The sequence below is a fragment of the Diadema antillarum genome, unplaced genomic scaffold, assembly GCF_040938485.1.
Source record: "Diadema antillarum isolate AM-2024a unplaced genomic scaffold, OU_Dant_1.0 seq00001540_RagTag, whole genome shotgun sequence".
NCBI classification, from domain to species: Eukaryota; Metazoa; Echinodermata; class Echinoidea; order Diadematoida; family Diadematidae; genus Diadema; species Diadema antillarum.
The window spans coordinates 45,111-60,535 of NW_027272271.1; the positions used below are offsets into that span (position 1 = coordinate 45,111).

Sequence of the window (15,425 nt, forward strand, 5' to 3'; positions counted from 1 at the left end):
GAGCTGTTTTTGAGCGTACTGAAGGACATTTCTTCCAAATGCAGGCAAGCAACAATATCCGAAGACTGCATCACTTTACTAGGTACAGTAGAAGAAGGATTAAGCGATAATCATAACTTTATTCACATGCTGCTATCCATCGAGTTGAGATTTACACCATCACTTGACAACTTTTTATGATGCTGTGTATACAAGACGATTAACATAACTGAGCATTTAATAAGCAAAAGAAATTTAAACTAAGATATTCATCAAAATTCCAAAATCTAAAAATTTGCTCATGAGAATTTCTGCATAAAGAAATAATAATCAATAACAATTAAGAAAAATCATAGTTAACTGTATGAAATACAGTGGCAACAGCTTTCAGCATTTACAGGACCCATACAACTGTAATTATCACAAACATGCAACCACACATTGACGGTAAGTTTGCTTAAGGAAATTAAAAGCTGAATGGACTGCTGCCACAAAACCAATCAAAACACGTCTCACAGAGATAATTTCAATACAAAGTTTACCTTTCTGGCAGTAGATACAGGACGGCTCATCATGACTGGCACAATCACAGATAATTCCATTACATTACACAAAGACAGTAGTTATCCTCTTAACACTACATGTACCTCCATGCTTCCTTTAACCATAATCTACACTGACATGTCCATCCATAAAAAAGACAAAAAAAAAAACAAACCCAACAACAACAACAAAACAACAAACAAACGAAACAGCATAATATTCACACATTAAAATTTTGTACTTGTTTAACAAAAATACAAACAGGAGGGACATACTTGAAAAAAAAAATGTGGTGAGCAGAGATCATGTGTGCCTGACATCTTTGCAAACTCGTGTAACTTACCCCTGGTCCACGGGGCAAGCGTAGATGCCGGCGTGGTAGGCGACGATGACGGGGATGTCCATGACGTCGTTGGGCTGGACCACGCCCAGGCTGGTGAACTCCTCCTCGTCCAGGCCAGGGATGATGGCTCCGTGGAGGGTCTGCAGGTCAAGCTTCTTGTAGAAGAGCTGCAGCGCCACCGGGCAGTGGTTGCTGACCTGCGCCAACCACGGAAGCAACACAAACAACATGTGGTAAGCAACACATACAATGTGCAGTAAGCGACACAAGAGGTGTATGGTAGGCAATACACGAAGCACATCTCAAGCATCACTCTGGATGGCTGAGCACCGCAAGTCAACTTTGAGACTTGAGCTGCGGCTTTTTTTTTTTCAATCTGTTATTACAGATCGATCAGCAGATGCCATCTTACAAATTTCATTTGCTAGAGGGAGACAAATTGAAGAAAATTCACAGCTCAACCTTCATCTCTCTTTGTTTAATATTCTCTAACTTTGAGACTTGTTGTGGCATCACCTTGCCAGTCATATTGTAGCTTTCAGGTTCAAGGGCATGTATCACAATCTAAGTTCAATTTTGTACACTTGCTTTCTCTTTTTACGTTATGCTGCACAAAAGGAAAAGGTCACACTGGCAAAACTTCTTGAAGTTTAAAAGTTCTTAAAGTTTTGCCGGCATGACCGCAAACTTCCTGAAGGCTTCTTGTGAAACTTAATACCACTCACATTAGTGGAAATTTCCTGAATCCCTGCAAATCTTCTTAAAGTTTGTGCAGTGGGAACACTTGCAGCTGAAAGTTTACAAAGTTTGTCATGTGACCAGTTCATTTCCTGTTTGCAGTGCCTCCAAAGCATGTGCTCATTGGAATGTACGTGTGTGCATTGTGTACGCAACAATCATTAGCTGTGAGATGGTGCATGGCTACTTTCTTCTTTGTTACGGATGAGCACCAGTGAGCAAAACTTTGAGAACTTAGTGAGAACTAAAACTTCAAGAGGTTTGGCTGGCAGTGTGAACGGACAAATACAATTTTCAAAGAGTCCTCAAAGTTAAACTTTGAGAAGTTCTACCAGTGTGACCGCTGTTACAATGTTGCCCAGCTCACAAAATTACCGCAACACACACAGTCTGTTGCACTTTTCCAATTACTGTACCTTCTCAGAAGACGTTAGATATTTGAAAGTATAATACAAGCAAATGAAATATGCTTGGAGTAAGCTGGTAAGCTCTGACATGCAAAAAGTGCACCTCACAGCTCTGTTCTTTAAACAAGTATGTGAATACAATAAACATGCTCAAATGAACTAGCAATGCGCCCCATTATTCTTGTGCCAGTAAAAAAAAAATACGCTGAAAAGATATACTGTGTTGAAATATCCATTACTTTGATTGCTTGTTTACAAAGTCATGTACTTCCTGTGGACATTACTAGAAAGCATTACAATGTTAATGAACATGCAACCATAGGAGTGATGTCTGTAGGCCATTCCAAAGGACTTTAATACTAAAAAACAATCACGGTAACAAAGCACATTTCAAGGACTGATCAATAGGCCTACTGATTTCAACTGTTATAAAATATTTGTATATTAAAACAAAAAGGGGTAGTATAGTTTTGGTTGAGATGGGGATTCAGATTTTAACTTCTTGCAAGCTGATTAGAAACCACTCATGAAATATTAAAAGCATACAATTCTGACAGGAATTTAAAGTTTATTTGATGAAAATTGGTTTTGAAATGGCTGATATAAAAAAACCCAAAGTAAAACGAAGTGGTCCTAATCAAAGGTGGGTTCCACCTTCTATTAGAACCTCTTTGTTTTTCGATATCACAGCCATTTCAAAACCAATCTTCATCAAATAAACTTTACATTCCTCTTTAATAGAATTGTATGCCCTTTTTTATTTCCTAAAAGGTTTTGCATCATCTCACAAAAAGATTGAAACCTGAAGCCCTATCTCAACCAAACCAGACCATCCCTTTAAATTCCTTTCAGAATTCAAGCTCCTGCACATAATTCAGGAGAGGCCGGGACGTGTTTGGGTACCTGCAGCGGTGACCTCAGCTTGACCTTTTCCATGCCGTGGCTGATGTGAACCTCCCGCACGATGCCGTAAGTCTTGTCCGACTGAAATTTCACAGCAATTACAAACGGTTGTTTATGCACGCGGGGATAGATTTTTCCAACGCAATGCATGGCACATAGATGAAAGCACAGTCAGGAACAAAGTTCTCACACATTTGTAGTTTAGCAAATCTCATCGTTCAAACTGCTTTCCTGAGCATCTGAAGTATTTCTCATAAAAGATATAGCAAAAATAAGTAGACAAAATGTCATATTTCCATATATCCAGAGCAAGGGTATATCTTTATCTCTATCAATCTGTATTTCTTTCTATCTATGTGCAAGTATGTGTGTGATAAACTCATTGATAGCCATTAACATTTTGAGCACACAGTTTCAAAAAGTTAATTTTATCACCTACAGTTAATGTTTTCTTTATGTCACACATGGTTAGCTGGCATATTATCTTTTTTTTTTCCAACTTATTTCCATTTGCGAAATTAGTTCAGTATATTAGCTGTTTAAACACATGTCTTTCTTTATGTCACACATGGTTAGCTGGATTGTTATTTTTATTTTTTTTTCAACTTATTTTCATTTATGAAATTAGTGCTTTGTTTAAACATATGTTTTATATCACAATTGCACACAGAGAATTAGTGGGTGAGAATAATAAACAAATTATTTGTACTCAGTCTGTGTAAATACAATGGACACTTACGTGTTATGAATGTGCATTTCTTAAAGGAAGAATCTACAATGTACTTTTCTAGCTTTACTTCTGAAACCATAATACAATTCAAAACTGTCAAAACAGCATGTCTTCATATGATGGCAATAAACATGAATAATGGATCATATCACTGAATGTAAAATAGAATACTGACTTATTCCCGAAATAAAATGTTCGAATTGTTATATTAATACCATAATACAGACGGGTTTGATGATAATCGTTATACAAGTACAGAATGTTGTAGTACACATTTGAGTGATGAAATGCTTCCTTTCCACATTTCTTTTACATAAAAAACAAACAAACAGCACCTGTATTTAATAAGACTACTCTTTGCAAAGAAAAAATGGAAAACTAAGCTCTTTTTTCTTCTTTGCTATGCATTGGCAGAAAGTGAAAATCAGAATAGTAGAAATTCTTTTTATCACTATATACTACATGTACACATGTATGCACAGATTTAGCATCACTATATAAATTGTTATATAATATGACAAGACCACTACTGCTAATTGCAAGTTTCTTCTACATAGAGGTGAAGAACAATGTACTTTAATAGTGCAATATACTCCATGGAATACAAATCCACCAATTCAAGTTATAAACTACAAAAGGAAGAGCAAAGTCAATAATTGAAATGGTAGAAGTTTCATTCCAGTCAGACAATATTTTGAATTTACAGAATTTTGAAGTTTGATGTGTCCTTTTTTGAAAAACAGCTATATCTGTCACAATCATCAATGCAAATTAGACTATGTGCAAATTTCTCTGCACAGTCAATATTCACACAAACAAGTGAATCCTGGACAGTCGCAAAATTTCTTCAATAGGGCCCTAATGCTTCAGACCCTACAATATCCACTTATGGTATAAACATCAGTTGCCATGGGAACATTTGTACAAATTGCTACTGCCAAACATGTATATTGCAGTTGAAACAAGAGATACTCATAGAAGATTGCATGCATTTTGGAGACTTGCAGGTCGATCAGAATCAGCTCCACAAAAGTGGGCCTCACCTTGATAATAATAGATATATACTTCACTTTCAACCATTCTTTACATACTAGTAGGTCTTACATTTTGTGCACAAATGAGTGGCTGAGAAGTTAATTCTTTGTTTCTGTTCTTTTTACATGCTTCATGTTTTCATGCTTTCATGTATCTATCTCTTTCACTTTTTTTCTTGCCCAAAAAACTTGCCTGGGAAGAAGAAGGTGTGAGTGGATAAAGGGAAGTCCCCGCAAGAGCCGGGATCAAGTTGGTCAAAGAGCGAAAGCCGTCGACCTACATGTATTTCACATCAGTTCAAACACACAGAAACACAGAGAAAGAGAAAGAGCAATTGCAAAATACATGCATGAAATGATAAAAGGAACAAAATTATTTTATGAATTGTGACATTGTCATAGATAGGTGACTAAATTTCAAAAAAGAAAGTAAGAAAAGAAACAAGTTCTGCCTACTGACAGTTTTAAGGTAATTACAGTTGTATAGAGTGTGTGAACATTTTCATAAATAGGCAAAACAAATATATAACATCAGGCAAACACAATAATGATGTAACTCGTGTAGGTGACAATGTTGGTTACAGAGTAGCTATGTGATGAAATGGTATTATTTTCTCTTTTATCCATACAGCGAATGATGCACATTAAATGATATGGTGCAAAGCGTATTAAGTGTAAGTTAATTCACAATTAATTCATCCTCTATCATTCTGAAACTGCAGCAATGATTGTGATATGTGGTTTGAAGTTACGTATGAATGAAAAGTCAGTCACTAAACATGGAATATAAATAATCCGTAAACACGAGTCACACACAAAAGAGGGTAATTTTCAGTTATCATGGCCAGTCCTGTGAGTATACTACAGTGATAGTTAGCAGTATTTAATTTTCAATTGTAGAAAATTGAACTCATAAGGAAGCAGTGATTGGCAGGGCATTGCGCCATGGGAAAACTGAATGGCATACATGTAATATTACATGATGAATTATCCATCAAACCAGTGCAATTACTTTCAATTGGTGTTGACTCTATTCAGAACACGCACATATCATAAGTTATGCCACCTTTAATGTACAGCTTTATGATAATAGCTGTTGATCATTTTGCAAAAGAAAAAGTTAAAAAGAAATTAAAGCTACACAATTATACGTGGCAGCCCTTTTTGAAAGTCTCCCCAGTCCTGCACATTTATATTCATAGAGGCAAATTATAAATAGGAGTATGTTGCTTTTCTTGGCATTGATGATGCAAATTGAAAAACGAAACCAGGAAAAAAAAAAAATCACATGTAGCCATTTTATAATTGCCATGAGCCAGCAAAGCACATTTTCTTCTATAAACCAAACATTACCTTAGAACCTGAAAATCTGATAATTCAACTAGATGGGTTATCAACAACCACAAAAAAAAAGTAGTCATATCATCTAAGACTAAACGGTAATAAATTGTAGTGATGGTTGATGCACTGCTTTCTATTGAATGTTACAGTGGTACTTCGCAACACTACAGTAATAATTTTGTGACAATGGGTGCTACCTTGTCTTGTATTCTATTTGAAAATTGTACTTTGTAACCTAGACTGTGAGAAGAAGTTAGAGAGCTGTATAAACTCTGGTGAAGCATGCACGAAACCATGTGGAAAACAAAAAACCCGCCATCCAATCTGACCTCTAGGGTCACCCCATTCTGGTTGATGTCCTGGGCATCAGTCTCCGTCTCAATGCTGGACATGCAGGACACGTGGGACTTGGTCCGGCAGTACTTGGACGGCTTGACCACATCCTCCAGGTCATCCAGACTGGACATACAGGAGACAACGTGAGACAATATTTCAAAAGATTTGAGATATATTTCTGTTGCAAAAAAACCCCAACTCAACACAAGAATCATTCACTGGGAATGCATACATTTGTATATATGCAATGCCTGCTGCCATGTTGAAGGGATCAGAACAATCATTAGCTGTCACGCAGGAGCTTGGCAGTCTGTTGGATATGATGTTGTTCTAGCAATCACATGGTCATGGGTTTGAATCCCACCTGAGTATGTCACCTCTGATTTTCATCATGGCTACTGTTGTATTTGCCATCGGTACTCAAAGCACTGAATAATCAGTGTGTATTTTAACCCATTGAGGACGGACTGATTTTGCTATAACACGCACTTCCCGCAGACACCTGCCCGAGTATTCTTGGGACTCGTCTTCAACGGGTTAGTGCATTGATGAAGGACAATTTAAAATTGATGAAATTCTTGTGTCAATTTTTCAAAAAATTGCAACTGATTGACACATTGCCCTTCATCGATGTAAATAATTATATCGATGTAGAACAATTTGCCAATCAGTTGCAATGAAGGGCAATTTGTCTATCAGTTGCAGAGTTGGAAATTATTTGAATCATAGATTTTAGGTCAATGCCACCCAATGTTTGCAGTTGACTGTTGAAAATAGTTCAAAATGAGAATAAAATTCAGATTGGTAGACATTTCATTAAAAAAAGGACATAGAGCATTAAAGCTGAGGGGTTCTAAAGTTTGACATTTTGAAACTTTGATGCTATACAGTCAAACCAGAAATTGTGCCCATGAAACTTCCATGAATTTCAAGAGAGCCAAGATTAGCGAAATCAAAAGGGCACGCAATAGTTTTTGTCTATGTAATATATTGAATGCAAGTACAGTGCTGTACACCATTGAAGTAACACAAGTACATTGTAACTTGCCTTGTATCGCTGCTGCAACAGTTAGACCTAGCACGCGATCAAATATGATTGCTGCTGCACTTCCAAATCTAACACAACTGTGCTTTATTGATACCAGGCATCAAAGCAAAAACTCTCTGAAAATGTTAAATTGAATTTACACAGTCGTATACAAATGTAATCTATTCATGGTCAGAAATTTGCGGAAGCTCAAAGCTGCGAAAAAGGCTGTTGGCTCCTATTAGAAAAAGTTTCATGCTGTTAATGTTTCTGGTTTTACAGTAATTATCACATACAGGACAGCTTACTCACCCTTCTGCCTCGTCACAGTCCTCAGTCCCCATGCCGTCAGGAGTGTCCCGACCTTGGGCTTCGGACTTCTCGCCCAGGAGGAGGGGCGGAATGGCCCGACTGGGGGCCACCATTCCACCGTTGATGGGCACCAGACTCAGGCCGGCGGCTTCGGCCATTTCCTGGACATAGAGAAGACGGGTGACAAAATAAAAGAATATACGGTAGTCAATGGTTTTCCCTTTTGTTGTAGGGCATGTCACGCCCTATATGGCCACATAATATATGCTGTACCTTTTTTCTACAGGCTTCATTCACTAATTTTCAAGAATTCAACCAAAGAAACCAATTTGATACCTCAATGGGTTCTTCATCTGGCATTCCACCCCCTACAACGTACATGGAAGGAATCTTCTTTTCTCTGCCACCTTTCACTCATTGTTTGGAATTCTACCACAGAAACCACATCATTAACACAAAAGTTGGTTTCTGCCCCATTGTGCCACACCCAACATAGATGCAATGTGCTTAAAGGTATCTGCTTCAATCTGCATATTAATCTTTAACATTCACGCAAAACAGCCCATCACTCACATTAGGAACATATACCAACTTCCATCTTATTATGATTCATTTGGGTCATTAATTATGCAATATCCTTCCTTCTTGCCATCCATTCTTTCTCTGTACAGTTTGACCACGGAACAACTCACAATCCAACTTCATAATTTGCACATTAAACAACTACCATCTATTTCCATATGCAAGCAAAATAATGATTGTGTGATTCTTCATGAGCAAATAAAAACTGAGAAATGCCAATAAAAGTGTGGTATAATGTGAAAGTGCTTAAAATGGCAATGTGAATAACACCCTAAACTGACTCTTCAAAGTGAGGGAGGGAATTAAAGACCCGTCACAGATGACTCTGCAGAAGATTTCTTGGCTACTTACAATGAAGGCTGCAGGCACAAGTAGTCTTGCGTTCAGGCCAGTCGTGTTCACGATCTTGGTGGGAGCTTCTTGGACATTCCTCATTATCTGAGAAAGATGCATTGGGAATGATACTCACAAATAAATTAGTTGCAACACGTTATAAATTTTGATACACAGTGCTATAAACATTTTACAGTATAGCAAATTCACTGCAGCAACTCAACTATACATCACACTTTTGAATGCATAACTTCACATGAAGGCCTCAATTAATTTCTGAGACAAGCCGTTTCAACAGATCAGACCACCTGGCACTTGCACTTGGCACTTGCTCCTGGCACTGGCACTGGCACTTGCATTAGAGTGTCTCCACTTGTGAGCAACTTGTCTATGGTTGACTATATCACAGATAAATTATGGCTGTTTTTTGTGTATCCTGGCTGTAAACATAATTGATTTCCAGGGTATTGGTACACCTTTATCATCTTGATATTCACCATCAGTGGAAGACCAGGAAGTAGTCAGTGACAGTACTCATCTTTGTTTCAGAAATCACACTTGGCATACAGAGGAATAAAGTCACAAAGTTAGGTAGTTTTAATCAAATTCACGGCTAGAATCTAGTATATGGATTAAAGGACAAGTTCACCTTCATAAACATAAGGATTGAGAGAATGCAACAATATTAGTAGAACACATCAGTGAAAGTTTGAGGAAAATTGGACAATCGATGCAAAAGTTATGAATTTTTAAAATTTTTGTGTTTGAACCGCTGGATGAGGAGACTACTACAGCTCGTGAGTCAAATGCGTACAACAGTGTAAAGAAAATATAAAGAAAATTCAACATATTTTCACTTTTTTGCATAATAAAAGAAGAGCACTTGACTTGCCTCTTCCTAAAGGCAGGGGGAATAATATTACCTATAACATTTGTCAGTAATGAGTCAGGGGAATGTGTACTTTTTTCAATAGATGAAATTTTGTGAAATTCTCTTTATATTTTCCTTATATTGTTGTACGCATGTGACATCTAAGTTATTCATACACTGCAGTAGTCTTCTCATCCAGCGGGTACTTCACAAAAACTTCAAAAATTCATAACTTTTGAACGGATTGTCCGATTTTCCTCAAACTTTCAATGATGTGTTCTACTAATATTGCTACATTCTCTCAATCCTTATGTTTATGAGGGTGAACTTGTCCTTTAAAATAAGCGTGAAATAGGTGCATATATAGCACATACAATGTACATGTGTTGGTGGCGCACAGTCATTTTTGGATGTCTGCTGGCATACGTGATGAGTCATGCGCATTCTAAATACGCAATCGGACTTTGCATATAAACCAAGGACTATGGTTATTCAACCCGTTGTCTACGGGAACCAGGTGCCCCCTGTTTTGAAGCAATGGGAATTTGAGTAATCTCGGAAGCAACAGGTAAATCGCCTTTGAATTCTGGCATACATGTAGGTGTTTTATGGAGGCTGATCCTCACCTGCAGTTGGGGTTGTGGGACAGTGCTGAATGCGTCGGTAAGGTCCTTGACCACGCCCAGCGACACCGGGGTCACGGACAACTGCAGCTTGTCCTGTGAACTGATGATGATGTAATTGGCCATCGTCTCCACGTCAGTGACCTCTGTGTCACTGTCAAGGTCATCTGGGCAAAGGTCACATGGAAAATAATACTCAGTGTCAAATGACACTCCTACCTGACGCCGCTCGATTAATGTGTACAACACTGTATGCGCATTCAACTCAAGTTTTTACTCTCACTGACGACATGTGCAAATTCATTTATCACCCTGGTTAGGCTTCCAGGGTAAGGTGTTGGGATTATTCATCAATGATTTAAGGTTTTAGAGACCTGACATGCTGCTCTGGAGCACAAAAAAACTCAGACTCACAGAAAAACAGCCTTTGAGCTCTACAACACATTTGTGCTGCAGAAAACATACGGTTCTCAGTAACTTTTCGGTTACTGCCATTTGTCCTGTCTACTGTCCTTTGTTCCATCAAGGCTGAGAGTTGTCATGTCTATAACAACATTTTCCGCCTTTTCTTTGAAAAAAATGAAAAAGTCGGCAAAACAATAAATTAAAAGTGTCACTGAACAGATCTCTTGCAAGCTACTTTTGTTTTGTTTTGCTGTTTTTCTTTAAATAATGATCCTTGTGTCAGGTTGTTTTTATTGCAATTGATTGACAAATTATTAACATTAATCTTAGACACAACTGTGAAGTACATGCTGCTATATAGGGGATCATAACCATCACTGCCTATTGAGTTGAAGCTCAGTAGTCTGGTGGATAGGACACCTGTCTAGCAATCAGAGATCGGAGGTCTTGAGGTTTGAGTCATACCTGAGTACATATGCCCCTGATTTTATCATGGCCATTAATCAGACATTGAATAATTGGTGTTTATTTATGTCGATGAGGGCAATTTGTCAAGTCAAGTTGCAATACTTTTCTTTTCATTGCACCATGCACTGTATTTCAATCCTGTTAATACTGCCCTCTACTGGTGACCTACTGTCAGTGGAAGGGGTGTCCTCACCTCTTGGTTCGGAGCTTCCTGCTGAGTATGAATTCCTGGCTGACGATGATATGCCACTGTCTGAGTGACCAGCATTTAATCTGTTCCCCAGTGGTAGCTCCATCCTGCCTCCTCCTCCGTCGCACTCTGTCCGCCCTTTTTGTTTACGAAAACAGAATAAGGAAGTATGACCATCAATGACGATGTCATGCTTAGGAGAAATATACGCCAGTGTATACATTTTGCACACACACAATTCCGCATAATAAAATCTTTCATTTTTGTATCTAAATTTTCTGTTACTTAAAGAACCTACATTGTATGTTTTTGTGTCAGTAGTGAAATTCTGTCTTGTACTCTGTGTGAAAACACGTATCAAGCTCTTGAATATTCACCTTTTGTAAATAATTGATGAAATTAAAGGAGTACAAAAAAGCAATCTCAGTGTCTTGTAAGTCACTTTCAAGGTGTATCCACTTGAATGCACATAGTTTGCAAAATTGATTACTGTTTTACCACTGCAGCAATTCAGTCGAAAATTATCTTCTCAATTTTCTTATTCTATATTTCCAAAAGTTTATGAAAATTCATGCAGCAATGCCCTGAGAAATTAGAAAGTTGTTAAAGTTTCACGTACGCAAGAAATTTCTGGTTTTAATAGCATCACACAATTCCTTCTCGGTCCATCAGGTATACATGATGTCATTCCCCCTTTTCCTAAGATTTGGGACCACCTTACCTGCCGCCGCCTCCTCCTCCTCCTCCGAGTCGCTGGTGAAGATGTCCCTGAAGACGTGCTCCACCCTGTCAAAGAATCCACCTTCCGTCTCCTCCTCCTCGTTCTCTGACTTGCTCTCCTGAGGAGGGTGTCTCTCCTCGTCCTGAGGGCTGGCAATATCTGGCGATGAATGATTGATTGAATATTGTGCTGCATTCAACGACAGACGCATTTAATGAGACACATGTACCTGTCAACAGGTGAGGAAAGTACCCTAATACTTTAAGCTTTGCATTATGCTCGTGGATAAACTTTGCAGCAATTGTAACTGCAAGGTGAAAATATATTGCTTAAAAGCAAAGACTGAATGAGATTGTACTGTGTAAAAGCAGGAAAATAAGACATATATTACACTAAATCATGAATGGGAAACAGAAAAATAGATCTGAGCAGAAAGGTTTAAGTAACACAGGAAAATACAGGTGTTGATTGGAAAGTAAAGGTAAAGTAATCGAGGAGAGAAATAAACAAGAACAAAAAGAGAAGATATATTTTCTACATAAATCATAAGCATTATTACTCATCATTATCATCATCACCATCATCATCATCATCATCATCATCATCATCACCATTACTGAGATTATCAACATCATCATAATTCATCTATCATCAGTATCATCATCACTAACATCATCACCCATCTATCATCACTGTTATCACTGTCATAACCACCATCATCATCATCATCATCATCATTATCATCATCACCATCATCATCATCAGTATCACCATCACAGTCCCACTTGTTTTCAGTCCCCTGCTTACCACTGCTCAGGAAGCTGCTGCTGTAGTGACCATCCCACTCCAGCTCCGTCTCGCTGTTGGTGTCGCTGTCCGAGTCGGTCTCTGTCACAGGGTAGGACCCGGGACTGTGGACCAGCTGTATTCCTCCGTCCACGCTGTCCCTGGGTCCCTCTGGGTTCCTGTCCCCCATGCTGAAGCACTTGATGGGATGGCTCTCTGCTCTTGTTAACTACAGAGGAACGGGAAATGTTAACCAAGGAAAATAAAGAGTAATACATGCTGATAGTAGACGTGGCATTCATATTTATACAGCTACAATGTACATGCACATTGGTCACATTCTGCTCAACCAAACCACCACCCCTCCAATACTTCACGATGGACTGCCCATTCTATTTCTCTGTTTCTATAATCAATACTATTCAACTATGCACCTAGTGGGGAAGGGGGAACAGTAAAGACAAAATCACCAGGAAACAAGGACTTGCGTCTAAAACTACAATGCACATTTCATAACTACGTGTATCATCTTTCTACCCATCTTGAAAACAGCAGTTCACTTGTAGGTGTCAGATCCTGCATCTCAGACCAACATTGTCCTGTCTGTGTACAATGAGTACTACAATGTACATGTACCTTAATAATTTCTTACTTCCACCTTGTGTATGCCAGCCCAACACAATAGTTTCTGGGTTAGAGGGGCATTCCAAAACATGTTTATCGTTTCTATCTTCACACCCATCTACACAACAGCTCTCATATATTGTATCCAAGCCCCACACAGACATTTCCATGTAAGATGGGTGCCATTGTTTATTTCGAGGGTGTAAATGACAACATCACTCAAGGAGTGCAACAGGGACTCAAAGAACCACACATTAAGTAGACTTGACTCACCCTGGCTGTGAGTTCCCACAGGCGGTAGTCACCTTCCTTCTCCATGACAGGTTCCAGGACTGGCTCCCATACTGACAGCTTCTCGTTGTAGGAGGACACCCCAAGCTGAAGCTCTGCCTCTGATCGCAACTACCCCCATCACAAGAGCAAGCAAAACACATCAATGCAGATAGAATAACATTCAGAAGCTGTTCTTCTGGAGGAACAGAGTTTTCACAAGGTGGTGACATGTCATTTCAAATTCAGTATAATTAAAGCTTTTTAATACAAAACTGCTTTTCGGTCAGAGATATATCACTGGATTTCCATCGCTTTCTGTGATAATAGTCATGATCATCATGCCTTTAATTCTGAGTATTCACTTGGAGAAGCAAGATAAAAAGCCAACACATTGCTGTCTGAGGAACTCAGAGAGTTTAAAAAGTGAAAGTGTAGTTCGTAGACAAGAACTTTCACGTACATTTTCAATTTCAGAAATCTTGGCTCTTGCAAAATTCTCAAAATTAAAATGCACGTGAACATTCCATTCCATAGAGTATGTCATTGGAGTCTTCCATTTTAAACTTTAGTGCATTCCTCAGAGGAATCTGATCTTGTCTGATGCACAACACCAATACCAAAGGAAGTTAAAAAGAAGAGGAGAGAGAGAAAAAGAGAGAGTGAGAAAGAGAGAGGGAAAAAAGATAGAGTGAGAGAGAGAGAAAAAAAAAAGGCAAAGAACAAGAGCAAAAGATAGATAGGTAAACAGACAGACAGATACAACTTGTAGATAGATAAATAGATAGATAGATAGATAGATAGATAGATAGATAGATAGATAGATAGATAAATAAATAGATAGATAAATAGATAGATAGATAGATAGATAGATAGAGAGATAGATAGATAGATAGATACAGTGTAGATGAATAAAAAAAGAAAGAAAGAGAGGACATGTCCGACAACACAGCACAAAATATGAAAGTGTTTAAAATCAGAATTCTAACATCCCATTGTTCATGCCTGTTATATCAAAGTATGCTAAAAAATGGACTCCAACATGCAGCAAGATATCTGCCAACAGGGGGTCACTGGGTACACGCCGAGTTCCATGATAGACCAGTGTGGCTGACGCAAGAGGTATACTCACGTTGTAGGACCAGTCTATGACGGAGCCCTGGAACCCACAGGTGAGTCTCAGCAGGGCCACGTGGTCCAAGTTCTCCTCCAGCTCCAGGTGGACCTCCAGGCGCGGGACCTGGACCTGGATCTTCTGACGGGGCACTGTGGACGGCTCCGGGGGAGGGGCGAAGTCCACCATGTTCTTCATGCTTCCTGCAGGGTGGTGGTGGGTTGGGGAGGGGGAGTAGGGAAGAGAGAGAGGAGGGGTGTCAGCACTTGTTTTGAGTACTGGTACCATTTGGATTACTACAAGGATCATGCTTCATTCAAGACTACTGTATACGCCATATATTTACATAGTGAGTCTAAATTTTCACGAATTGGGACTTCCAGACAAGTTCGCGAGTGGGTAAATTCACGATTGTGGAGTAAAGTCCTGAACAGAGAAATGTATGCATGCACGTCATATTGCCAACATGTTGTCACTGTCTTGATTACTGCATACATTTTTTACCTTTCCTCTTGTGGAATCCATGAGAAAAGATGGGTTTGGGTGTCCACATGTCTTCATGTTCATAGTCCTCCAAAAGCTGACGATTACTGGCAGGTTTCTGCATCACAGATTGAAGGGAGAAAAAATGGTTGAAGATTAAATGTAAACAGGTTTACTTGACTGCGCTATCCTTTATGATATTCAATCGGCTTCACTATCGGGGACTACATTCATGTCTTTATTACTATACAGCAATATTTGC

At 38.8% G+C, this 15,425-nt stretch overlaps 1 protein-coding gene across 1 annotated transcript in view; it reads right to left on the minus strand.

Moving 5' to 3' along the window:
• LOC139710552 (intermembrane lipid transfer protein VPS13A-like) overlaps positions 1 to 15,425 on the minus strand; it is a gene marked incomplete at its 3' end in the record, with an annotated part of 135,295 nt that overhangs the window by 25,272 nt on the left and 94,598 nt on the right. Inside the window, exons 41-53 of the mRNA XM_071622486.1 lie at positions 15,185 to 15,281; positions 14,699 to 14,883; positions 13,570 to 13,698; positions 12,694 to 12,901; positions 11,887 to 12,045; positions 11,169 to 11,303; positions 10,106 to 10,269; positions 8,627 to 8,713; positions 7,694 to 7,854; positions 6,348 to 6,477; positions 4,871 to 4,954; positions 2,914 to 2,994; positions 866 to 1,062 (exon numbers count right to left, since the gene is read on the minus strand). Of these exons, the coding sequence (XP_071478587.1) occupies positions 866 to 1,062; positions 2,914 to 2,994; positions 4,871 to 4,954; positions 6,348 to 6,477; positions 7,694 to 7,854; positions 8,627 to 8,713; positions 10,106 to 10,269; positions 11,169 to 11,303; positions 11,887 to 12,045; positions 12,694 to 12,901; positions 13,570 to 13,698; positions 14,699 to 14,883; positions 15,185 to 15,281 (1,817 nt within the window). The remainder of the gene's footprint in view (positions 1 to 865; positions 1,063 to 2,913; positions 2,995 to 4,870; positions 4,955 to 6,347; positions 6,478 to 7,693; positions 7,855 to 8,626; positions 8,714 to 10,105; positions 10,270 to 11,168; positions 11,304 to 11,886; positions 12,046 to 12,693; positions 12,902 to 13,569; positions 13,699 to 14,698; positions 14,884 to 15,184; positions 15,282 to 15,425) is intronic.